At 43.5% G+C, this 27,199-nt stretch overlaps 1 protein-coding gene across 1 annotated transcript in view; it reads right to left on the bottom strand.

The window, feature by feature from the left end:
* Nucleotides 1-883: 883 nt before the first annotated feature.
* LOC122540115 (protein polyglycylase TTLL10-like) overlaps nt 884-27,199 on the bottom strand; it is a 43,017-nt gene continuing 16,701 nt past the window's right edge. The window contains exons 5-10 of the mRNA XM_043675424.2: nt 20,628-20,799; nt 13,341-13,512; nt 11,012-11,152; nt 8,304-8,420; nt 1,552-1,645; nt 884-1,413 (exon numbers count right to left, since the gene is read on the bottom strand). Of these exons, the coding sequence (XP_043531359.2) occupies nt 884-1,413; nt 1,552-1,645; nt 8,304-8,420; nt 11,012-11,152; nt 13,341-13,512; nt 20,628-20,799 (1,226 nt within the window). The remainder of the gene's footprint in view (nt 1,414-1,551; nt 1,646-8,303; nt 8,421-11,011; nt 11,153-13,340; nt 13,513-20,627; nt 20,800-27,199) is intronic.

Genomic DNA, 27,199 nt, shown 5'->3' with positions numbered 1-27,199 from the left:
AATATAAATAAAATCAGACCCACAGCACAGTGGTTAGTTCTTAATTCCCACAAATGAATAATCAGGTTGCACCTGGACTTTATAAGACTGTAATGTGAGATACCTCTTTATGTTTCAGTACCCTTAAGAAGGGATCATTTGACATGAGCCATTTAATTATTATTTGTATCTGCCCACTTGTTGTTAGTGAATTTAGTATGTAGAATCCTAAATATCTATTTTCCTGCAAGGTTCCTAGATTCTTCAAATTTATAAAATACTATGATGAATGTTTCTTAGATCTAAAGTAATAAACATGTCACTGCTCCCCAATGAACTTAGCTGTCATCGTTTCAAGTACTCACTTGAGCTTGTGATATGCCTATGTTTCCATCTACACTTGTAACTGTGCCATGTATCAGTATTGCCTATTAATAGTTGTTCTATAAAATGATATTGTAAGAAATAAAGTCATATATCGGGAATGCTAAATTTTTGTGTAATAACTCTAATGTTTTATGACTAAATTGCATAATCGTTGATGTAAAATAGGAAAGAAATTCTTTACACTGACATGGGCATGAACAAATGACAACATGAATGGGGTGATTTTAATTTGACAAAACAAACCAGCAGACAGAATGCTGTCAAATCTTTCTCCTGATCCATCCAAAACTACATTGCGAATACTGCAGAGTAAGTACAGTTGATCAGTCATTCATTTTGCAGTCAAGCATACATTCCATCAGTCCTGGGCCTCTAGTTGTTTCATTGGAGTTGACCTTGCTTCTGATGTAAAGGTAGCTGGCTCAAGATCACCTTGCTGTGATGTTTCCTTGATTTCACTCCAGCCAATTTTGACAAGCAATATTTGGTGTATCACAGATGGATATAGATGGGTGTTCTACTTAAAGAGTAGATTACTTTCCAAGCTTTTACTTTGTTTTGGAATGGCACCAAATCTTTTGTTGAGCCCGGACATGAATGGTGTAGTCATCATCATTGGTTTGGAAACACTGGTTTGTAGTTGACTCCATCCTTCCAAAGAGGCAGCCTGACTTCTTAAAAAGTGGTTGGTTTTAGCTTTGGACTCTGCACAGTACAAGCTCTGTATCTGGGCGATGACTGGTAGCTGACCATGGGATAGCATGGAAACGGCTTTCTGGAGAGGTTTCATTTCAACACCAGCATGATCTGATAGAGATGTAATTGCAGACGGCTTTCTTAAAGACTTTCTTACTGGGCGCTTCAGAGAACGTGGACATAGCAGGGAAGGTTGCTTAGAAATTGTCGGAGAGGCGCCCCCAACTCTTAATGGTCTCGGAATCTGTGATAGATGGCAATTGTTATAAATGAGGACAAACTCCTTCTGTGACTGAAGTGGTAAGATGTATGCTCCTTTACTACATTTTTTGAATATCTCAAGTACCACGTCTAAGAACAGAGAGAGAAAGAATTGTTGAATGCACAACTTTTTGTTCATTTATGAAATATTCATTTAATCACTTGAAAATGATCAATAGTTTCTATAAATCTTCTTTTCAAGCAACGTGAGCAAAATGACCACCTTACCAAGAGCTTCATAGACTAATTGAGGGATAAGTGTTTTGAGAACTGAACAGTGTCTGTGTAAAGATGGATTGGCATTCATCTCTAGTAACCAGACCTGCAAACAGATTAGAAAGACAACTGTTAATCCAGCCTGTCCCCATCAATCTGATTTTATGACATTGAAATACTGCGATGGCAGTGGATGTTGTAGTTCCATTAGGTGCCATTAATTATAATCTCTAGAAGTTTGATAGTCAGGACAACATACTTCTTTGAGAAGTTATCTACCTGAATATCTCCTTACATGGTTCACTAGAGTATATTTTAATATAAAATTATAATTTTTAATATATATTCATGCATGATATGTGGGTGGCTAGACCAGAATTTATTGCCCATCTCTAATTGCCCAGAGGACAGTTGGGAGTCAACCAGATTGCTGCCTACACCAGTCAAGGACAGCAGTTCCCTTCACTAAAAACGTCAATGAACCAAATGGACATATCCGATAATCAGCAATGGTTTCATAGTCATCATTAGACTCTTAATCCCAGATTTTAAAATTGAAATCAAATTTCATCATCTGCTAAGCCATTACAAAAGATCTTGGTTCATTTTATTACATTAGAGGTGCTATATAAATACAACATGTTGCTTTGTTGTTGAATTGCTCAAGTTGGATAAGGAAAAGTATCACACTGATGCAGAATGGGAAGGTTTTCATTTGCATCCAGCTGCTGTACATGAGCCTGCTTTCTATTTATTCAGGAGAAAAGCTACAGAATGAATAGCAAATTGGGGTTGTTAAATGTTGACAAATTATATTCCCAGGCCTGCTCCTGGGCTGTACTGATTTTTTGTTCATTTGCCTAAATGATCGGACTCCGGAAACAAGAAGTACAATTTCAAATATTGCGAATAACACCTGCTGTGGTTAATCTCTGACGCACACCACAGATGGGCTCAGAAACACTGATTAAATTTGTACTTGTTCAACAGCTTCAGAGGAAGGGATTCTGTCTTAGACTGGCTATATAGAATTCTGTCTGATACTCTGTCTGACTCTGCCTAGCTCTGTCACGCTCTGTTCGATCTCTGCTCTGTATGCACAAAAACAACCATCAACCTTGACACCCATGCAGTCACATATGCGTACGTTATTTATATTTCATTCTTGTACAGTAAATAGAAATCTTCTGTCCTAGGTCTTTCTCTTATTCTGTCTGCAGGAATCTGTTTATATTCTTGTCTGCTTTCTTGGCTGATACAGGCCTTGGGCTACACAAGGTTGCTCTCCAGTGATTTCTGTTCGTGTGAACGCTTTAGGTGTTCAAGGCTCATTCCTGCCTTACGGTGCTAATTAATGTTGCTTACTCCTGATGCAACGTTTTAAATAAAATCTTATTTAATTCCCATCACATATCAAATTAGGAAGTAAAGTTAATAGAGAAGACGACTGCAAAAACATATGGGAAGATATTAATAGACTTTCAGAAAGAGCACGTAATTACCAAATGAACATCACAATAGATTAGTGTGAGGTAACACAATTCCGTGAGAAGAATAAGGAGGCCACAAGCTCCTTGGAAAATAAATATCTAAATGTAGCAGGGGGATCTGAGGGATAGACGCACATGTCACTCAATGTAGGAACGATATTATTAAGCTGGAGGGGGCTCAAAAGAGATTTACCAGAATGTTGCCGGGTATGGAATTGTAAGTTATAAATAAGGCTGGAGAGGCTGAGATTTTTTCACTGGAGCATAGGAGTTGAGAGGCGAGCTTTTAGAAGTTGATAAAATAATGAGGCATAGATAGAGTTAGTGGTAGCTGTCTATTCCCTCGGAGGGGGGATTTCAAGACTATGGAACACATTTTTAAGGTGAGAAGACACAGATTTTAAAAAGACACGAGGGGCAAATGTTTTGTACAGAGGGTGGTTCGCATGTGGAATGAACTTCCTGAGGAAGTGGTGGATGTGGGTGCTGTTACAACATTTAAAAGACGCTGGATACGTGTATGAATAGGAAAGGTTTGGAGAGATATGGGCCAGGAGCAGGCAGGTGGGACTAGTTTAGTTTGGGATTCTGTTCGGCATGGACTGGTTGGACCAAAGGGTCTGTTTCTCATGATGTATGGTTCTATGACTCCACAACTCTATGACTCTAGTGATATAGGTTAATGTGGCCATTTAAAAAACAAATAAAAATCCCTAATGTTCATTTCTAGAGAGGAAGAATGGAAAAGCAAAGAAATATTGTTAGGCTTGTACAGGTTGTTTAGACCCCAAATGGAATATTACGTGCAGTTCTGGTCTTTGTTTTGTAATATGGACATGGGTACAGAATCAATTTTGGTGACATAATATGTGAACAAAGAAGTGACACCTACCAGGAGAGAGAAAACAAGCTGAAGCTTTTTTTTAGAGAAGTCAAGTCAAGGATAGCCTGATAGATGTGTTAAAGCTTATGAAAGGATTTTGTAGGATAGATACTTAGGGGACATCAATGGAATATCAAAATCTGGAGCCAAATTAGACACTTATATAGATATCCAAATAGAGTGCTGAAGTGTAATCTATTATCCAGAATGAAAACAAAACAATGCTGGGAATCATGGTGCGTCAGGCAGCATCTATGGAGAACAGGCGCATTTCCATGGATGATGCCTGACCCGCTGTGATTCTCAGCATTTTTTATTCTCAGCATAGATTCTAGCAACTGCAGTAATTTGCTACTCCTTTATTATCTGGGGAATGGTTAATCCATGGACTCACCATCACAAGGAGTAGTAGAGGTGAACAGCAAAAAGACATTCAAGGGGAAGCACAGAAGGGGAAAGGTTTGTGCAGAACAGAAACACACCTGCATGGACCAGTTAGTCAGTAAAACCTGCTTCTGCACTGTTTATACTTTGCAATGCCTACTTTAATTGGTCAAATAAAGGTTGCAATGTGAATGCTGGTGTCATCAGACAGCAGTCAGTATCACAAGTAGCCCCATTGGGAGAACATCATTGTAAGTAATTGTGGGAAAAGATCTGCCACCCTGCCTACCCATTGTAGGTCCACACAGAACATAGGAAAGCAAACTTTGCCAAACTATACCAGAAACATCCAGAATGCCTCAGCAGTGACCAAACGGACTAACAAGTGAAACCAGACAGCACTCACAGACAAGGAAATACACTTTCCAAAACACACTAACAATACCAGGTCAACACAGCTGTCCCAAAGTCCCAAGGGCACAGCAATACCAACGCCACACAAAAAACAGGTCAGACAGAGAGGCACCCACTAAGGACCTCGCTCCCAGGACAGGACAATGGAAACACCTTACTGTTTCAAAAGGGACATTCTCACCTACCTGTAAAGAGAACTGGAATCTCCTGATCCCATCAAGAACTCATTGATACTGTCAGGATGTTACATTGTATCACCAAACAGGACATTCTTGCGATAACTGTTTTCGATTATCATCATTGTAACTGGATTATGTAATTTCCAAATCTTTCCCCATTTTAATTAACCTTATTGCACAAGATTCCTGTAAAACCTGTCTCCATCCTCAGCTCAAGGAAGAGAACCCTTGATCTACCTGTACAGACTGTCAGTTCTGTGTCAGCCTAGTCAATTTGTCTTCCAGCGATATAGCTTGTAATAAACAACTTGTCAATTTCACCCCATCTGGTTTGTTGGGCTAATTTCTCCCACAGTAATTTAGCAAAATTCTATCAAGCAACTTCATAGAATCTTAATGTAAAAATTATGTTAAATGCTCATAAAACGTATGCCCACACAATGCCCACTGTCAGGCATTGGATCTTCCCACTCTAGCATTTTCAAGTCTCCAGTTCACCATTTAAGGACATTATAAACAATTGAGAATGTTTGAAAGGTATTTGCTGTTGCACTGAAAATGCAACCAATTTACACACAGCAAGATCTCACATAGAGTCATAGAGATGTACAGCACGGAAACAGACCCTTCGGTCCAACTCATCCATGTCAACCAGATATCCCAACCCAATCTAATCTCACTGCCAGCACATGGTCCATATTCCTCGAAACCCTTCCTATTAATATATCCATTAAGATGTCTTCTAAATGGTGTAATTGTACCAGCCTCCACCACTTCCTCTGGCATCTCATTCCACACACACGCCACCCTCAGCCCCTTAAGTCACTTATACATTTTTCCTCTCTCACCTTAAACCTATACCCTCTAGTTCTGGACTCCCCCATTCCAGGAAAAATTTACCCAAACCATGCCCCTCATGATTTTATAAACCTGTATAAAGGCATCCCTCAGCCTCCGAAGCTCCAGGGAAAATAGCCCCAGCCTTTTCAACCTCTCCCTATTGCTCAAATCCTCCAACCCTGGCAACATCCTTGTAAATCTTTTCTGAACCCTATCAAGTTTCACAACATATTTCTGATATGTATCTCCTTCCGATAGGAAGTACACCAGAATTGCACGCAGTATTCCAAAAATGGCCCAACATGACCTTGCTGTGTGTTGCGTGAGTATTCCTGTACTCAATACTCTGACCAATAAAGGAAAGCATACCAAACACCTTCTTCACTATCCTATCTACCTGCGACTCAACTTCCAAGGAGCTATCAACCTGCACTCCAAGGTCTCTTTGTTCGGCAACACTCCCAAGACCTTACCATTAAGTGTATAAGTCCTGCTAAGATTTGCTTTCCCAAAATGCAGCACCTTACATTTATCTAAATTAAACTTCAATTGTCACTTCTCAACCCATTGACCCATCTGATCAAGATCCCGTTGTAACCTCAGGTAACCCTCTTCGCTGTCCTCTACACCTCCAATTTTGGTATCATCTGGAAACTTACTAACTATACCTCTGATGCTCACATCCAAATCATTTATATGAATGCTGAAAAGTAGTGGACCCCGCACCAATCCTTGTGGCACTCCACTGGTCACAGCCCTCCAGTCTGAAAAATAACCCTCCACCACCAGCCTCTGTCTTCTACCTTTGAGCCGGTTCTGTATCCAAATGGCTAGTTCTCCCTGTATTCCATGAGATCTAACCTTGCTAACCAGTCTCGCATGGGGCACCTTGTTGAACGCCTTACTGAAGTCCATATAGATCACATCTACCACTCTGCCCTCTCAATCCTCTTTGTTACTTCTTCAAAAATCTCAATCACGTTTGTGATTTCCCCATGCATAAAGCCATGTTGACTATCCCCTAATCAGTCCTCGCCTTTCCAAATACATGTATATCCTGTCCCTCAGGATTCCCTCCAACAACTTGCCCACCACCGATGTCAGGCTCACTGGTCTATAGTTTCCTGGCTTGTCCTTGCCACCCTTCTTAAACAGTGGCACCACGTTAGCCAACCTTCAGTCTTCCGACACCTCACCTGTGACTATCGATGATACAAATATCTCAGCAAGAGGCCTAGCAATCACTTCTCTAGCTTCCCACAGAGTTCTGGTGTACACCTGATCAGGTCCCAGGGATTTATCCAATTTTATGTATTTCAAGACATCCAACACTTCCTCCTTATCTTATATGGACATTTTTCAAGATGTCACCATCTATTTCCCTACATTCTGTATCTTCCATGTCCTTTCCACAGTAAACACGGATGCAAAGTACTCATTTAGCATCTCCCCCATCTCCTGCAACTCTACACAAAGGCTACCTTGCTGATGTTTGTGCAGCCCTATTCTCTCCCTAGTTATCCTTTTGTCCTTAATGTATTTGTAAAAACCCTTTGGATTCTCCTCAATTCTATTTGCCAAAGCTATCTCATGTCTTCTTTTTGCCCTCCTAATTTCCTTCTTAAGTATACTCCTACTGCCTTTATACCCTTCTAAGGCTTCACTCGATCTATCCTGTCTATACCGGACATATGCTTCCTTATTTTTCTTAATCTAACCCTCAATTTCTTTACTTATCCAGCATTCTCTACACCTACCAGCCTTTCCTTTCACCCTCACAGGAATATACTGTCTCTGGACTCTCGTTATCTCATTTCTGAAGGCTTCTATTTTTCAGCCATTCCTTTACCTGTGAACATCTGCCCCCAATCAGTTTTTGGAAGTTTTTGCCTAATACCGTCAAAATTAGCCATTCTCCAATTTAGAACTTTAACTTTTAGATCTGATCTATCCTTTTCCATCACTATTTTAAAACTAATAGAATTATGGTTGCTGGCGCCAAAGTGCTCCCCCACTGACACCTCAGTCACCTGCCCTGCCTTATTTCCCAAGAGTAGGTCAAGTTTTGGACCTTCTCTAGTAGGTACATCCATATATTGAATCCTGATCATATATGTTTTGGATATTGATTGAGCGAGTGAGGATATCAAGAAAACTCCCCCACTCTACTTTGGATAGTGCCATTTAATATTTTATATCCACTGGAGAGGGCAGAAAAGGGCTTCAGTTTAACATCTCATCCAAAAGACAGTACCTTCAACCATGCAGAGGTCCCTCTGGATAGCACAAAGATTCTGGCTTTAATTATGTATGTATTCCCCGATGTTAGGACAAACTTGCAACTCTCTGATACAGAGAAAGTACTGTGATTCAACCCTAGGATTCCACTTCTCTTTCATACACCATTTATAATACATTGCCAAAATATTCATTTCTCAATTCTTCGGCAGGTTGTGAGGGGGTTCAGACAAGGAAATTTATGAACCCAAATTTAGTAACCTTCCTACCTATAGATCCATGTAAACTGATACTTCACTATCATCCATAATAGAAGAAAGTAAAAATTACAATAACCTTGAAATTTTGATCAATAATAAAGTCACAGCCCATGAGGTCAAAGCAGCCCAGTTTAGGATCCAGTTTACTCCTGGCAGTATTGAAGCATATTGTCATGATTTCCTGCATCCTCTTCTGAAAGAAAACATGAAAGTTTTCAATCACTTTGTGAACCAATGTACCAATTGCAAAGAAACATTTGCTGCAATATGTTGGCTACAGTTTCCTATTCTCTACAGGTGCTATCTGACCTGCTGGGATTCTTCCATCATCATATTATTACAATTGCAGTTCAAATTGCTTCTCTTCATTCTTTTACAAAAAGAAGTGTATTGGAACATAGGGGAGCGACCTCTTTCAAAACAATGCTTTTTTGAGGTTTTAGATTTATTTTGTTTACAAACCGTAGTTATGCATATTAGCTGTTAGTTATTTAAATAAGGGAATATGTTAATTTTATATTCAATGTGTCTAGTTGTATTTGGGTGGTACGCGTCAAGATTAGAGTGGTGCTGGAAAAGCACAGCAGGTCAGGCAGCATCTGAGGAGCAGGGAAAATGACGTTTCAGGCAAAAGCCCTTCATCAGAAATCTTCTGGTGGTAGGCGTTAACTGGGGATTGATTTGACCCTTACAAATGACACAGACTAATACAATAATTATTGGATTAGGTATCATGTGCTTGTAATGTGTAACACTGCAAATAAATATAAAGATATGCAAAGATTGGTTCCACATTCATCCTTTACCATTAGGTAAACATTTCCAAATGCCATGTTATCTACAAAAAGCAAGTTAAAAGATATTCCTGCATGTTTTTTATTGAGTAAACATGGCAAGGTTACCAATGATCAACTCAGTCGCTAATCAATTGAGAACTGTCTTGTCTGGGTTAAACAAATTGCTGGGACAGATGGAGGAACCTACCATAATCTCTCATTTCCCAATACAAACATCCCTAATCTAGACATCTATCATATCATTAAGAAATGCAGGTATGTAGTTTTAACTACATACTCAGAGCCTTATTGAATGGCCTCCTTTTGTATGGTTTGATTTGATAATTTCAGAAGGAGCACTGAACAGTGTGAAAAGATTTTCCATGAAGCATGTAGAGATGAAGTCTGGGAGTCAACTGCCTACATATTTACGATCTCAGCCACAGAAAAATACACAATAAGTAAGAGAGGAAACTAAACTTGAAACAAGCAGATTTTTGAAGTCAAAGAAAACAATAAACATAATGCAGGCAAAAAAAAAATCCATTAATTGACCATTAATTGAAAGTGAGGACTGCAGATGCTGGAGATTAGAGTCAAGAACGTGGTGCTGGAAAAGCAGAGCAGGTCAGGCAGCATCCGAGGAGCAGGCGAATCGACGTTTCAGGCAAAAGCCCTCCATCACCCTTCCTGATGAAGGGCTTTTGCCCGAACCGTTGATTCTCCTGCTCCTTGGATACTGCCTGACCTGCTGTTCTTTTCCAGCACCACACGCTCGACATTGATCTATTCATTCCATCCCACATCTTCAGATTCTATTCCAAAGGTTGAACTGAATTGTTTGCAACCTTGGTGACATGATTAAATCAGAGATGCACAGGACTTAAGCCACTTTTGGAATATTGTGTACAATTCTGGCCTCCCTCATATCAGAAGGATGTTGTGAAACTTGAAAGGGTTTAGAAAAGATTTACCAAGATGTTGTCAAGGTTGGAGGGTTCGAGCTATAAGGAGGGAGACTGAACAGGCTGGGATTGTTTTCCATGAGCATCGGAGGCTGAGGGGTGACCTCATACAGGTTTATAAAATCATGAGGGCATGGTTTGGGTAAATAGACAAAGTATTTTCCCTGGAATGGGGGAGTCCAGAACTAGAGGATATAGCTTTAAGGTGAGAGAGGAAAAATTTATAAGGGACTTAAAGGGCAACATTTTTGCTGAGGGTGGTGTGCGCGTGGAATGAAATGCCAGAGGAAGTGGTGGAGATTGGTACAATTACAACATTTAAAAGGCATTTGGATGGATATATGAATAAGAAGGGTTTGGCATATATCAAGTGCTGGAAAATGGGATGAGATTAATTTAGGATATCTGGTCGACATGGACAAGTTGAACCATGGCACGGTGGCACAGTGGTTAGCACTGCTGCCTCACAGCGCCTGAGACCCGGGTTCAATTCCCGCCTCAGGCAACTGACTGTGGAGTTTGCACGTTCTCCCCGTGTCTGTGTGGGTTTCCTCCGGGTACTCCAGTTTCCTCCCACAATCCAAAAGACGTGCAGGTCAGGTGAATTGACCATGTTAAATTGCCCGTAGTGTTAGGTAATGGGTAAATATAGGGGTATGGGTGGGTTGCACTATGGCGGGTCGGTGTGGACTTGTTGGGCCGAAGGGCCTGTTTCCACACTGTAATGTAATCAAAGGGTCTGTTTCCATGCTGTACATCTCTGTGACTCTATAACAGCCTATTTTCTGAGATTCAGCCACATGTACATCTAATAAATTTCAGTTGTAAAATATTCACTGCCATTGTAAGGAATTTGATTCTTGAAGCACTTGGTTTTCAAATTGTTACTCGGTGATATATGCCAGCTCTAATCGGTAGGCCTGAGTACCTAACTTGTGAGCCAAAGGGTCGGTTCCTGTGCTATACTGTTCTAACGCCTATGATGGTGTCATGACTGAATTTTGTTAGTTAGAGATTGTGTGAAAGTTTGAGTACATACTTACTGCAAAAACAGTGAAGACCCAGTCCTTTGGGAGATGCTTTTCTTTCATATATCTCTCATTAATATACTTATTTAATCGTTCCATAGACCAGATAGTTTCCTCTTTCATTCCGTTGTACAGGGGGTTCTTTCGCTGTATGAACTATAGGTTAAGAAAGTGCAAAGTTGCAATTATTGGAATAAAACTCCATCTCATTAGAGATGAGGTGAAGTCATCATAGTCCAATTCTCATATTAAAGAGAGAGAGAGAGACAAATGGTGATGAGTTTTACATTCGGGTCACCACACCTCAGGTGAGATAAAAATTACCTCAGCCAGTACAGGAATTGAACCTGTATTGTTGGTGTCATTCGGCATTGCAAACATACCATCCAACCAAATTAACTACCTGAAGTTACATCTTTCTTCTTGAGAATAGGACACATACAAGCGACTCTTTTAATACAAGGGGCCCATAGATAAACAGGGTAAAAACAATGACTGCAGATGCTGGAAACCAGATTCTGGATTGGAGTGGTGCTGGAAAAGCATAGCAGTTCAGGCAGCAACCGAGGAGCAGAAAAATCAACATTTCGGGCAAAACCCCTTCATCAGGAATAGAGGCAGAGTGCCTGAAGGGTGGAGAGATAATTGAGAGGAGGGTGGGGGTGGGGAGAGAGTAGTATAGAGTACAATAGGTGAATGGGGGTGGGGATGGAGGTGATAGGTCAGAGAGGAGGGTGGGGGAGGGTAGCAAAGAGTACAATGGGTGAATGGGGGTGGGGATGAAGGTGATAGGTCAGAGAGGAGGGTGGAGTGGATAGGTGGAAAGGAAGATAGGCAGGTAGGACAAGTCATGGGGACAGTGCTGAGCTGGAAGTTTGGAACTGGGGTGAGGTGGGGGAAGGGGAAATGAGGAAACTGGCCCATAGATAAACAGAAATTCTGGTAGATATGGATCACAGAATTAGCAGGCCTCGCAAATTCAGGAGGAATCAGAAGTCGGTCATTCAATGTCTGAGCAGTGTTCAATCTGCACAGTGCCCTGCAGCATGCAAAATCTTTGTATGCCTTGATCATGAAACCTTAGTATCAAACAGGAAGGGATATTTCCACCTAAATTTTCATACCCATCAGAGTAAACATTGATATATGCATGGTGCCCATTTTGTTGGCATCACATGGGTTCAAAAACAAACTAAACTGGCAGTGGGCTGGCCTGTACCTAATTTACAAACCCACCATTTTGCACCTTCAACAAAACAGCAACAATTTGCATTTATTGATCATATTTCAAAGCTACATGACGATTGAAACGTGATCATCAATGAAACAATAGGAGGTCATTCAGTTGCTCAAACCTGTCCAGCATTCAATTAGGTCATGGCTGGATTACACTAAAGTCTCCAATTCCTCACCCTTGATCCTTTGACAATGTTATGTCACAAAAATCTACTAATCTCAGTCTTGAAAATTCTAACTGACCCAGTTCGACAGCTTTCTGGAGAGAAGACTAGATGCCTTCAACCATTTGTGTAAGAGATTGCTTATTAATTTCACATCCAAAATTCCTCCCTGTAATTGTAAAATTTCTGTTCTGGATTCTTGCAACAGAGAAATTATTAGATTCCCTACAGTGTGGAAACAGGCCCTTTGGCCCAACAAGTCCACACCAACCCTCCAAGAGTGACCCACCCAGACCCATTCCCCAACACAATGGGCAATTTAGCATGGCCAATTCACCTGACCTGCACATCTTTGGATTGTGAGAGGAAACCTACACAGACGCAGGGAGAACGTGCAAACTTCATGCAGACAGTCACCTGAGGCTGGAATCGAACCTGGGTCCCTGGCACTTCAAGGCAGCAGTGTTAACCACTGAGCCATCGTGTCAGCCTTGATCATAGCTAATCGTTAAATCATTTTAAACACCTCAGTTAGACCGTCTGTTTATACAGAAGTTGAGTATTGCTGAAAAATGAGATATATCATTGAAGCTTTTGACCTGCATTCATCAGGACAAATGCAAGAATGCCAAAATTTGAAAGGAAACAATAACTTATGCCGCATGAGAAATGAATGTTGATTGGTTGGCAATTGAGCTCTGATTGATGATGATGTTGTCACAGCAAATGCCCCATGTTTTTATTTTTATACATGGAAGAGGCTAGGTTCCTGCATTACTTTAAATCCTCCCATTCAATGGAAATAATAAAATTAATTTGTTTCTTTTTAAGTCACTTACATTAAATAAGAAGTTGGTACGACAGCGTTTTTTTTTCCCTCCTGAGTTCCATGGAAGGAGGAGGAGGAGGGAGGGTGAGTGTATTTTCCATTGTATTCAATTTACCTGATTTGTCAGGTGACTTGTTAGATCATCGGAGAATGGATCATATGTGTTGCACGTTGATCTGGCATAACCATGGTGAAAGAAAGCCATAAAAGGCGCGGTGCAGGCGACTAAGAAGTACGAGCGAACATCAAACTTCCTACCTTCCAGGAGTAAAGGCCTGACAATGTATCTGTTTGGATGAAATGCACAGACTTTTTAAAGACAATTCCATGGACAGATATTTCATCCTCAGTGTTTCATATCTGAGTTAAATTTAAAGACACTTTTAAGATTCCTGCCTTTGATTTTGTGTGAGTATGGTTGGCACTGGGGCAAATGATGACTTTCCACGTTACTATGGAGTCACGTGCCGAAGGGATGTTTCCACACTGTAGGGAATCTCTACCGGGGCGGCACGGTGGCTCACTGCTGCCTCACAGCACCAGGGTCCCAGGTTCAATTCCAGCCACGAGCGACTGTCTGTGTGGGTTTCCTCTTGGTGTTCTGGTTTCCTACCCCAGTACAAAATATATAGGTCAGGTGAATTGGCCATGCTAAATTGCCTATAGTGTTAAGTGCATTAGTCAGAGAGAAATGTGTCTGGGTGGGTTACTCTTTGGAGGGTCGGTGTGGACTGGTTGGGCCAAAGGGCCTGTTTCCACACTGTAGGGAATCTAATCACGCTGTGAGGTATCTAATCTCGGCAGGAGTTCCACAGGGTCATCTCCTAAGCCCAAGCATCTTCAGTTGTTTTATCAATGGCCTTCCTGTCATCATAAGGTCAGAAGTAGGGATTCTCATTGATGATTGCTCAATGTTCAGCACCATTCACTGCTCCTCAGTTACTGAAGCAGTCCATTTTCAAATGCAACAACATTTGGACAATATTCACACTTGATCAAAAAAAAGGCATGTAATTCACGTCATACAAATGCCAGGCAATGACCAGCTCCAATAAGAGCCAAATAAACCACCGCCCCATGACATTCAATGGTGTTACCATCACTAAGGAGAAAGTGAGGTCTGCAGATGCTGGAGATCAGAGCTGAAAATGTGTTGCTGGAAAAGCGCAACAGGTCAGGCAGCATCCAGGGAACAGGAGAATCGACGGTTCGGGCATAAGCCCTTCTTCAGGAATGAGGAAAGTTTGTCCAGCAGGCTAAGATAAAAGGTAGGGAGGAGGGACTTGGGGGAGGGGTGTCGGAAATGTGATAGTTGGAAAGAGGTCAAGGTGAGGGTGATAGGTCAGACTGGGGTGGGGGCGGAGAGGTCAGGAAGAAGATTGCAGGTTAGGAAGGCGGTGCTGAATTCGATGGATTTGACTGAGACAAGGTGGGGGGAGGGGAAATGAGGAAACTGGTGAAATCCGAGTTCATCCCTTGTGGTTGGAGGGTTCCTAGGCGGAAGATGAGGCGCTCTTCCTCCAACCGTCGTGTTGTTGTGGTCTGGCGATGGAGGAGTCCAAAGCCCTGCATATCCTTGGTGGAGTGGGAGGGGGAGTTAAAGTGTTGAGCCACAGGGTGGTTGGGTTGGTTGGTCCGGGTGTCCCAGAGGTGTTCTCTGAAACGCTCCGCAAGTAGGCGGCCTGTCTCCCCAATATAGAGGAGGCCACATCGGGTGCAGACGATGCAATAGATGATGTGTGTGGAGGTGCAGGTGAATCTGTGGCGGATATGGAAGTTTCCTTTGGGGCCTTGGAGGGAGGTGAGGGGGGAGGTGTGGGCGCAAGTCTTGCACCTCCTGCGGTTGCAGGGGAAGGTGCCGGGAGTGGAGGTTGGGTTGGTGGGGAGAGAGTCACGGAGGGAGTGGTCTTTACGGAATGCTGATAGGGGAGGGGAGGGAAATATATCCTTGGTGGTGGGGTCCGTTTGGAGGTTACCATCACTAAATCCAATTATCAATAACCTATGGTTACCATCAACCATAAACTCAACTGGATTCACTACATAAACACAGCAGTAACAAGAGCAGGTCAGAAGCTAAGAATGTTGTGGTGTGTAAAACACCTCTTGACTCCCCAAAACCTGTCCACCATCTATAAGGCACAAGTCAGGAATATGCTGGAATACTCCCCATCGGATGGATGTAACTCCAACAACACTCAACAATCTTGACACTACCCAGGACACTTGATTGAGACCACATTCACAAACATCTACTCCCTTCACCACTGACACTTAGTTGCAGCAGTGTGTACTATTTACAAGATACACTGTAGAAGTTCACCAAAGAACCTCAGTCAACATCTTCCAAATTTACAACCACTTCCATCTAGAAAGACAAGGACAGCAAATATCTGGGAACACCGCCACCGGTAAGTTCCCTTCAAAGCTCCTGACCATCCTGACTGGAAATATATTGCTGTTCCTTCAGTGTCAATAAGTCAAAACCCTGGAATTCCACCTCAAAGGGCATTGTGATACAGAACATGGACTGCAGTGATTCAAGAAGGCAGCTCACAACCTCTTTCTCATGGAAAACGAGAGATGGGCCATAACTTCTGGCTAGCCAGTGACAATCACATCCCTTGGGTGAATAAAACAAACACACAGATTCACAGCAGAGGGCCAAGGTGAGGACTTTAATGGGTATGGCACAACTGAATGCCTCGTATATTGGGAATCCAACCAGAATAGCTTGCACTTTTTCAATTTAGTATTTTGTATTTGCTGCTCACATTTAAATCTTTTGTGAGGAGTCCAAATGAAGATTAGGGCAACATTTTGTAGTCTCCTCTACTCATTCTGCAAATATGACCCAATGCTTCCAATGGTTAAAGTTCAAGGGATAGAACTTCACTTTTCAGCATTGTCCAGCTTCCCAACTCAACATCAAGTTCAGTAATTTCAGATCATGAACTCTATCCCCCATTTTGATTGTCTTTTTCTTTGTAACGTGCCAGTCTGACCTTCATCTTCATGTTTCTGCTTTCAGGAAGTGTTGTTCATCATTCTGCAAATTAAGACCCACTCTGGACAAATGCTTTGTTCCTTTACCACAACATCTACATTCTTTTTACCTTTTATTCTGTCATATCTTTGTCATTCAATCTGCCACCCTCTACACCCATCCACATCTTCCCTTTCATTCTTCCTCCGCCTCCACTCCCTCTAACTTTCAACAGCATTAAAACTGATCACATTTGGAACTTCCTTCCATTCTGAGCAACAATTACGTTTGACATGAAATGTACTCTGTTTTTGTTGCCTGACACATTACATTCTTCCAATCGTTTGCATTTTACTTGCAGATTTCCAACATCTGCAGTATTTTACTTTTATCAATGTCTAAAAGACCAGAACCAACGTGGCTCAGAGTTTGGAAATGCAGAACAAATACTTAAACTCCATTTAAATATTTGTGGATCCATCCATGATGCAGTCTCTGATAGTCCATGTTGCACCTTTCATTATATCTCAAGCAGCAGCTACCCAGGCTCTGACTGAGGCAGCAGAAGCTCATACTGCTAAAGCTCATTGGTGGTAGAGCAGGCCACAGCAGTCTAACAGATGCAAGGTTTGTGAAGGTTTGTAGCTCAGGTTGAGGTTTAGGGTGTAGGTTTGCTCGCTGAGCTGTAGGTTTGATATCCATAAGTTTCATTACCTGGCTAGGTAACATCATCAGTGGCGACCTCCAAGTGAAGCGAAGCTGTTGTCTCCTGCTTTCTATTTATATCTTTCTCCTGGATGGGGTTCCTGGGGTTTGTGGTGATGTCATTTCCTGTTCATTTTCTGAGGGGTTGATAAATGGCATCTGGATCTATATGTTTGTTTATGGCGTTGTGTTTGGTGTGCCAGGCCTCTAGGAATTTTCTGGCATATCTTTGCTTAGCCTGTCCCAGGATAGAACTGATGGTTTTTTTTCATCCGTGTGTAGGTCTACAAGGGAGAGAGGGTCGTGTCTTTTTGTGGCTAGCTGGTGTTCGTGTATCCTGGTGGCTAACTTTCTTCCTGTTTGTCCTATGTAGTGTTTGTGGCAGTCCTTGCGTGGAATTTTGTAGATGACGTTGGTTTTGTCCATGGGTTGTACTGTCTTTTAAGTTTATTAGGTTTTGTTTGAGAGTGTTGGTGGGTTTGTGTGCTACTAGGATTCCGAGGGGTCTTAGTAGTCTGGCAGTCATTTCTGAAACTTCTTTGATGTATGGTAAGGTGGTTAGGGTTTCTGGCTGTGTTTGATCTGCTTGTCGTGGTTTGTTCTTGAGGAATCTGCACACTAAAAAAAAATACAGTGCGCACGACTGTCTCTCCCTCGTAGCCCTACACATCCACAGAAGAATCCATACACTAAACAAACAGTTCTTCCTAGCCATATTGGAAATTAAAGACAGTAAGTACCATAAACTTTCATGTACTTACCCCCACACTCCGGATTCCTCAACCGTTCCAGTATCTTCCATCGGCCTCCGGAACCGCTTGGGCGCCATTAACCACGTGGCCGCTGCAGCAACCGCCGCCGCGAACCATGACATCACTTCCGCCCCCACTGACCATGCAACCTCCACAATCGCCGCCCAGACAACCGCCTCCACGATCGCCAGGAAGACCATCGCCGCCAGATTCGCGGCCTCTGCGGGGTCCACAGCTACCGGGAACAACACCGTTTCTGCCGTCGCCGCATCTACTTCCACCCCCAATGATGTCACTCACCTGCACAAGGACCACGCCGCATGCGTCTCCGCCGCCACGCCCAACCCCGCCCCCACTCCCAGCTCCAGCCCCACACCAGGTCCTAGGCCCTAGCTCCCAGCCCTGCCGTATTTTCACCATCCCTCCAGACCTCCCCCTCTCTGAGGATGAACAATCAGTCCTCAGCAGACGCCAAACCTTCATCCCCTACGCTCCCGGATTAACGAGTACAACACGCGGCGAGACCTCGAACAATTCTTCCGCCGCCTTTGCCTCCGTGCCTACTTCTTCAACCAGGATTCTCGTCCACCCTCTGACGACCCCTTCTCCCGCCTCCAACACACCCCATCCACCTGGACACCCAGTGCTGGCTTCTTACCCGCCCTCGATCTCTTCATAGCCAACTGCCGCCGTGACATTAACGCCTCAACCTGTCCATCCCTCTTACCCACTCCAACCTCTCACCCTCGCAACGTGCAACCCTCCACTCCCTCCGCTCCAACCCGAACCTCACTATCAAACCGGCAGACAAGGGAGGCGCGGTAGTAGTTTGGCGCACCAATCTTTACACCGCTGAGGCTAAATGCCAGCTCACGGACACTTCTTCCTACTGCCCCCTTGACCATGACCCCACCCCCCACCACCAAACCATCATCTCCCAGATCATCCATAATCTCATCACCTCAGGGGATCTCCCATCCATCGCCTCCAACCTCATAGTCCCACAACCCCGCACCGCCCGTTTCTACCTCCTGCCCAAAATCCACAAACCTGACTGCCCCGGCCGACCCATTGTCTCAGCCTGCTCCTGCCCCACTGAACTCATCTCTGCATACCTCGACACGGTCCTGTCCCCCTTAGTCCAAGAACTCCCCACCTATGTTTGGGACACCATCCATGCCCTCCACCTCCTCCCATGATTTTCAATTCCCCGGCCCCCAAAGCCTTATCTTCACCATGGACATCCAGTCCCTATACACCTCCATCCCCCATCACGAAGAACTCAAAGCCCTCCGCTTCTTCCTTTTCCGCCGAACCAACCAGTACCTTTCCACTGACACCCTCCTTCGACTGGCTGAACTGGTCCTCACTCTGAACAACTTCTCTTTCCAATCCTCCCACTTCCTCCAAACCAAAGGAGTAGCCATGGGCCCCAGCTATGCCTGCCTCTTCGTCGGATATGTGGAACAGTCCATCTTCCGTAGCTACACTGGCACCACCCCCCACCTTTTCCTCTGCTACATCGATGATTGTATCGGCGCTACCTTGTGCTCCCACGAGGAGGTTGAACAGTTCATCCACTTTACCACCACCTTCCACCCTGACCTCAAATTTACCTGGACCGTCTCAGACTCCTCCCTCCCCTTTGTAGACCTCTCCATTTCTATCTCGGGCGACCAACTCAACACGGACATTTACTATAAACCGACCAACTCCCACAGCTACCTATTTTACACCTCCTCCCACCCTTCCCGCTGTAAAAATGCCATCCCATATTCCCAAATCCTTCACCTCCACCGCATCTGCTCCCAGGAGGACCAATTCCAATACCGAACAACCCAGATGGCCTCCTTCTTCAAAGACCGCAATTTCCCCTCAGATGTGGTTAACGATGCTCTCCACCACACCTCCTCCACTTTCCGCTCCTCCACCCTTGAACCCCGCCCCTCCAATCGCCACCAGGACAGAACCCCACTGGTCCTCACCTACCACCCCACCAACCTCCAGATACATTGTATCATCCTTAGTCATTTCTGCCACCTCCAAACAGACCCCAACACCAAGGATATATTTCCCTCCCTTCCCCTATCAACATTCCGGAAAGACCACTCCCTCCGCGACGCCCTCGTCAGGTCCACACCCCCATCATCCCAAACTCCACTCCTGGCACCTTCCCCTGCAACCGCAAGAACTGCAAAACTTGTGCCCACGCCTCCCCCCTCACTTCCCTCCAAGGCCCCAAGGGATCCTTCCATATCCATTACAAATTCACCTGCACCTCCACATACATCATTTACTGCATCCACTGGCCTTCTCTACATTGGGGAGACAAGCCACCTACTTGCAGAACGTTTCAGAGAACACCTCTGGGACCCCGCACCAACCAACCCAACCGCCCCGTGGCTGAACACTTTAGCTCCCCCTCCCACTCCACCAAGGACATGCAGGTCCTTGGCCTCCTCCATCGCCAGACCATGGCAACATGACGCCTGGAGGAACCCGCCAACCACAAGGGATGAACTCAGATTTCTCCAGCTTCCTCATTTCCCCTCCCCCCACCTTATCTCAGTCCCAACCCTCGGACTCAGAATCGCCTTCTTGACCTGCAATCTTCTTCCCGACCTCTCCGCCCCCACCCCCTCTCTGGCCTATCACCCTCACCTTAACCTCCTTCCACCTATCGCATTCCCAATGCCCCTCCCACAAGTCCCTCCTCCCTACCTTTTATCTTAGCCTGCTTGGCACACCCTCCTCATTTCTGAAGAAGGGCTTATGCCCGAAACGCCGATTCTCCTGCTCCTTGGATGTTGCCTGACCTGCTGCGCTTTTCCAGCAACACATTTTTCAGCTAGAAATTTTGTAACAAAAGGTTGACGTACAGAGCAAATTAATATGTTGTAATACATTATAAGTGAAGACATTACGATTCCTTTTCTTTACTCTGATTGTTCTCAGTCACCTTTGCACTACTCTGTGTATGGTGGAATTATAGTGAGATGTTTTGATCATTGGGTTATCTTCCACACTTTCCACTTTTGCACGGAATACAGCAAGGTCTTCCCGAGACTTCAGGAGGAAGATCCCTCGACCCTCTTGTAAATTGGAAGGTTTACAAATCCAAATCTGCCCATCTGTGTCAAAGGGTGAAAAAGAGAAGACAGAAATATAGAACATAGGACATTACAGCGCAGTACAGGCCCTTCAGCCCTCAATGTTGCGCCGACCTGCAAAACCAATTTGAAGCCTATCTAACCTACACTATTCCATTTTGGTCCATATCCTATCCAATGACCAATTAAATACCCTTAATGTTGGTGAGTCTACTACTGTTGCAGGCAGTGCTTTCCACACCCCTACTACCCTCTGAGTAAAGAAAGTACCTCTGATACCTCCTATATCTATCACCCCTCAATTTAAAGCTACGCCTCCCCCACCTTGTGCTAGCTATCACCATCTGAGGAAAAAGGCTCTCACTGTCCACCCCATTTAACCATCTGATTATCTTGTATGTCTCAATTAAGTCACCTCTCAACCTTCTTCTCTTTAAGGAAAACAGCCTCAATCCCTCAGCTTTTCCTCGTAAGACCTTCCCTCCATATCAGACAACATCCTAGTAAATCTCCTCTGAAATCTTTCCAAAGCTTCCACAACCTTCCTACAATGCAGTGACCAGAACTGCAAGCAATACTCCAAGTATGGCCTCACCAGAGCTTTGTTAAGCTGCAGCACTACCTCGATCCGAAACTCGACCCCTCTACCAATAAACGTTAACACAACGTATGCCTTCTGAAGAGCCCTATCAACCTGGATGGCAACTTTCAGGAATCTATGCATATGGACAACGAGATCTCTCTGTTCATCTACACTACCAAGAATCTTACCATTAGCCCAGTGACCTGCATTCCTGTTATTCCTTCCAAAGTGAATAACCTTACACTTTCCCTATTAAATTCCATAGAACTCATGCATTTCCATTCCCATTGTCAACAAGTCATTCAAAGATTCATTTGATCATGATTTAGCTTGCTATCATAGATTCCTTACAGCATGGAAACAGGCTATTTGGCCGAACAAGTCCACATGAACCCTCCAAAGAGTATCCCACCCAGACCCATTCCCCTACCCCTATTATTCTACATTTCCCCTGACCAATGCACCCAACCTACACACGCCTGGACACTATGGGCAATTTAGCATGTCCTATGCACCTAACTTGCACATCCTTGGACTGTGGGAGGAAACCGGAGCATCCAAAGGAAACCCACAGAAAATCCGTAGAGACAGTCGCCAGGGGCTGGAAGCACTGTTTTCCTTTAATTATATTCACTGTGAGCAGTCAAATAGCTAATCACCTGGGTCAGGTTAAGGGGTTTAGCAGGCATTTTAGCTTCATTTGAACATATTTAGGCTTGGTTAAGACACAGGGGACAGTGCATTGCAAGAGATGATTAGAGATGGGAGATGGAGGAAATGGGGGAGAAGTCGATCTGCTTGCTCTCAATTAAAGATATCAAAACTGGAACAATTTATTCCTCAGGGCAGCCAAAGCCAAGACAATAGATAAAGGATCCTTAACAAAGGGACACCTTTGGACTATGTATCACGTCCCATGAAGCTTGATTCTCAGTGCCACTCTCCGACTGGTATAAAAGGCAAGCAATATCCAAGTCCTGATGAAGGGCTCCTGCCCAAAACATTGGATTTCCTGTTCCTCGGATGCTGCCTAATCTGCTGTGCATTTCCAGCACCCCTCTAATCTTAACTCTAATCTCCAGCACCTGCAGTCCTCACTTTTGCCCTGTGACTTTTTTCATCCCAGTGCCTACATTAACAACCCTCCCTGGGAAAATCAGGAGCACCAAGGCCAGTTTTAGATCCTCTCCAGAGTTGTCAACAAACTCAGTGTAAATTGTGCACTGGATTTGGTCTTTGTGCCTTGAGATGGCATAGAGCAATGTGCTTATTCATTGACCAAAAAGCAGATCTTGCAACAAAAATCTTTAAATTTGTACTTGGGGCTTGCTCGACTTCTCCCCCATTTCCTCCATCTCCCATCACTGTTCATTCTTTTAGATGCTAAAACAAGGCCCCATTTGCTCTCTCCGGTGGACATAATAGACCCATGATGCTGCTTTGAAGACGCACAGGGAAGTTCTGCGTAGTGTCATGACCAGTACCCTCAAACAATATCACAAAACAGATAATCTCGTCATTGTCACATTGCTGCGTGTGAGATGTTACTCTGCACAAATTGATTGTTGCATCTGTGACAGTATAACATAAGCAAATTCACCCTTAAAGATCAGCAAGGTTCTCTATGTGTGGAACCGCAGGAGATGGGGAAGATACTAAATTAATATTTTGCATCATTATTTACTGTGGAGAAGGATATGGAAGCTTAGGGAACTTGGGGAAATTAATAGTGAGATCTTGAAAAGTGACCATATTACAGAGGAGAAGGTGCTTAATGTATTAAACACATAAAGATGGATAAATCCCTGGGACCTGATCAGGTGTACCAAGAACTCTGTGGGAAGCTAGGGAAGTGATTGCTGTGGTCCTTGCTGAGATATTTGTATCATCAATAGTCACAGGTGAGTTGCTGGAAAATTTGAGGTTGGCTTATTTGGCGCTATTATTTAAGAAAGGTGATAAGGAAAATCTAAGGACCTAAAGACTGGTGAGCCTGACTTCAGTGGTGAGTAAGGTATTGGAGGAGATTCTAAGGGACAGGATTTACATGCATTTTGAAAGGCAAGGATTGATTAGGGATAGTTAACATGGCTTTTTTTTGTATGGGAGAAGTAGCAAAGAGAATTAATGAGGGCAGAGTAGTGGACATTGTCCATATGGACTTCAGTAAGGTATTTGACAAAGTTCTGCGTGGTAGACTAGAAGGTAAGGTTAGATCACATGGAATACGGGGAGAACTAGCCATTTGGATATGAAATTGTTTGTAGGTAGGAATGATTTTGGTTTATAGCATACTCCATATTCGAATTATTTGTGATGTCAATGTCAATGGCAATATACAGACAAAACGTCTCCAGAGATAATCAGCAAATGCTGGTGATTATGGATGCATCCAAGCAGTCAAAAAGCATTGCACCATTTCAACAGAGAGAAGCACCCAATAGTGCTTATTATTCAGAATATAGTGTTTATTCAGAATCATCGTTGTTGTGAAGAGTGTGGCAAAGGACAAAGGGTAATGGCAAGTGAATGATTTATTATTTTGGCAATTAGTAAGGTTTGATTTGATTAATTATTGTCATGTGTACTGTTACGACACTGGGTAAACCCTTCTGTTAATTTAACCCAACAACACAGAAAAGATTCACCCCGTGCTGTAATCTGTTAAAATTCGAGAGGCAAAATTCACTATTTAAAGTAAAAATTAACAACATTTTTTTAAGTCTAACGGCAAATAATTAACTAACAACTATTTATGACTCCTTTCTCTAAACCTATCTTTTACCTTCCCCTCTACAATACTGGTCCGATAAAAAAAATCCTGATCACGAATCCCAAAAAAATACAATCACGTTTCAAAACCAGTCAGCTTTGCTGAGTGCCTTCTGTAGATTTTCCTCTGTCTTCTTTTCTTCTTCTTCGGGATTCTGCTTCCCAGGTCTTTGATAAATAAAGGAACCTTTAAGAGAGCAGATGCTTCTGCAAGCAGACTCTCTTGTTGTTGTTGCTCTGGCTAACTGTTCAAAACGTTTGATATTTATACCCCAAAACATCGGATCATTTCATCGGTTTTAATACTATCAAAATACTAAATTCAAACTTGATTGGAGTTTGGTATCTTGGCACATAATTTAAACTAGGAGAAAGTGAGGACTGCAGATGCTGAAGGTCAGAGTCGAGAGTATGGTGCTGGAAAAGCACAGAAGGTCTGGCAGCATCCAGGGAGCAGGAGAATTGACATTTTGAGCATATGCCCTTCATCAGGAATGGAAATCAAGATTCCTGATGAAGGGCTTGTGCCCGAAATGTTGACTCTCCTGCTCCTCGGATGCTGCCTGACCGCTGTGTTTTTCCAGTCTATGCTTTTGATGTGTAATTTAAACTGATTGGCTGACTTTTAATTTGTATTTGTCTCATGGAAACCTAGTTACTCTAGCAGTTTCAACCAAATGTTACATTGTTCCTTGTTCCAGACTCTCTGTGCTTCTCTAGGTCCTTTCTAGCTTTTCAACTCTCTTAAAGGTGCACTACACCCACAACTTCATAACAGTCCCTCGGTAAACTTTTGTTTTGTGAGCAGTACAGGCAGATCATTCCATACCAAGCTCATAGGGTGATTGAACAGGGCGAGAAATCCAAAGTTATAGTTGCAAAGAAGGTGCACAAGAAGCAAGAACAAGATTAGATTTGAAATTTGAGAGGTCTATTCAGAAGTCTAATAATAGTAGGGAAGAAACTTTTCTTGAACATGTTGGTACATGTGTTTAAGCTTTTGTATCTTCTGCCTGACAGAAGTGTTCAAAGAGTTTATGATTGGCTGGGAAGGATCTTTGATGATGTTAGCCACCTCTCTGAGTCAGTGAGAAGTGTAAATGGAGTCACTGGATGGAAACTTGGCTCGTGTAATGGACTGAGCTGTGTTCACAACTCTGTGTTTTCTTACAGTCCTGGGCAGAGCAGTTGCTGTACCAAGCCATAATGCACCCAGATAGAATGTTTTCTGTGGTGCATCTGTAAAAGTTGGTGAGAGTCCTTATGGACATAACAAAATTCCTTATCCTCCTTCCTGACCATCACATCAACATGGGTGGTCCAGGACAGATTGTTGGCAATTGTCACTCCTGGGAATGTGAAGTTCTTGACCATCTCCACCTCAGCTCCATTGATGTAGACAGGGGCGTGCCCTCCTCCTTGCTTCCTGAAGTCAATGATCAGTTCTTTAGTTTTGCTGACGTTGAGGGAGAGATTATTATCGTTACACCACACCACCAGCACCCTATCTCTTTCCTGTAATCTTCTCACTGTTCGATATCCGGCCTACAATGGTGGTGTCATCAGTGAACTTGTAGATGAAATTTAGCCACATAGTTATGAGTGTGCAGGGAGTACAGTAAGGGGCTGAGTATCTATCCTTGCAGGCACCAGTGTTGAGAGTTGTTGTGGAGGAGGTGCTGTTACCTATCTTCATTAACTGTGGTCTGTGTGCCATGAAGTCGAGGATCCAGTTGCAGAGGGTGGAGAGGAAGCCGAGACTTTGGATATGAGTGTGGTTGTGATATTAGTGCTGAAGGCAGAGCTGTAGTCAGTAAGTAGAAGCCTGATGTAGGTATCCTTACTAATCCAATGTTCCAGGGATGCGTGTAGGGCTAGGGAGGTGATATCTGCTGGGGACCTGATGTACTAGTAGGCTAATTGCAAGGAATCAAGGTTGGGAGGCTAGAGTTGATATGAGCCATGACTAACCTCTCAAAGCTCTTCATAATTATAGAAGTCAGCGTCGTGGAGTGATAGTCATTGAGGTACACTGCATGCGTTTTCTTTTGCATTGAGAAGTGTAAATGGAGTCACTGGATGGAAACTTGACACAACATTGACACAACAATAGGGTTTCCTGGTTAATCCGACTTTTTGAAGCAAGTCAGGACTTCAGACTGTAGCAAGGACAGGTTAAAGGTGTGAGGAAATACTCCCACCAGCTGGTCCACACAGGGTCTGAGTACACGGCTGGGGTCTCCATCTGGGCCAGTGGTTCCCATGGGTTCACTCTGAAGAAGGCTGATCTGACGTCTGTGGCAGTGACTGAGGAAACAGATGCATCTGAGGCTGTCGGGGCAGGTGACATTGTATCACTGATCTTCTGTTCAAACTGACCATAAACTGGATTGAGTGTCTCAGGGAGGGATGTATTTCTGTCCTATAATTTGTTCTGCTTCATTTTATATCGTGTAGGCCTTGCCACAGACAGTGAGTGTCTGTGTGGCTAGTTTGGATCTCTAACTTAGTCCAGTATTGCCTCTTGGCATCTCTAATGGAATTATGGTGGTCTTATCTGGATTTCATGTCATGGTCAGACCTTAACACTGCATGCCTGCTCTTCAGGAGGCAATGGGTTTCCCAGTTAGGAGTTGGTTTAGCTCAGTTAGCTGGATTGTTGGTTTACAGAGCAGTGTAAAGCCAACAGTGTAGGTTCAGTTCCCATCACCGGTTTGAGGTTACCATGAAGAATTCTCCTTCTCAACTTCTTCCCTTGCCTGAGGTCTGGTGGCCCTCAGGTTAAATCATCCCCAGTCGCTTCTCTCTAATGAACGAGCAGCCCTATGGTCTGGTAAGACTATGGTGACACAACAACAGGGTTTCCTGGTTAATCCATATGATTGGCTTGTTCACAATTGACATCAATAATTAAGGCAATGGGTTGGCACTGTGTGTTAAAAGTCATGGAGCAAAGACATCCACATTAGTAGGAAAATTTTTACAAGTCAATTTTAGATTAGATTTTAGATTAGATTACAGTGTGGAAACAGGCCCTTCGGCCCAACAAGTCCACACCGACCCGCC

The sequence above is a fragment of the Chiloscyllium plagiosum genome, unplaced genomic scaffold (assembly GCF_037043375.1).
Source record: "Chiloscyllium plagiosum isolate Xiang-an unplaced genomic scaffold, Cpla_swu_hap1 HiC_scaffold_37, whole genome shotgun sequence".
Classification (NCBI taxonomy): Eukaryota; Metazoa; Chordata; class Chondrichthyes; order Orectolobiformes; family Hemiscylliidae; genus Chiloscyllium; species Chiloscyllium plagiosum.
Note: the sequence above shows the minus strand (reverse complement) of the source record. Positions and strands in the feature narration are given on the sequence as shown.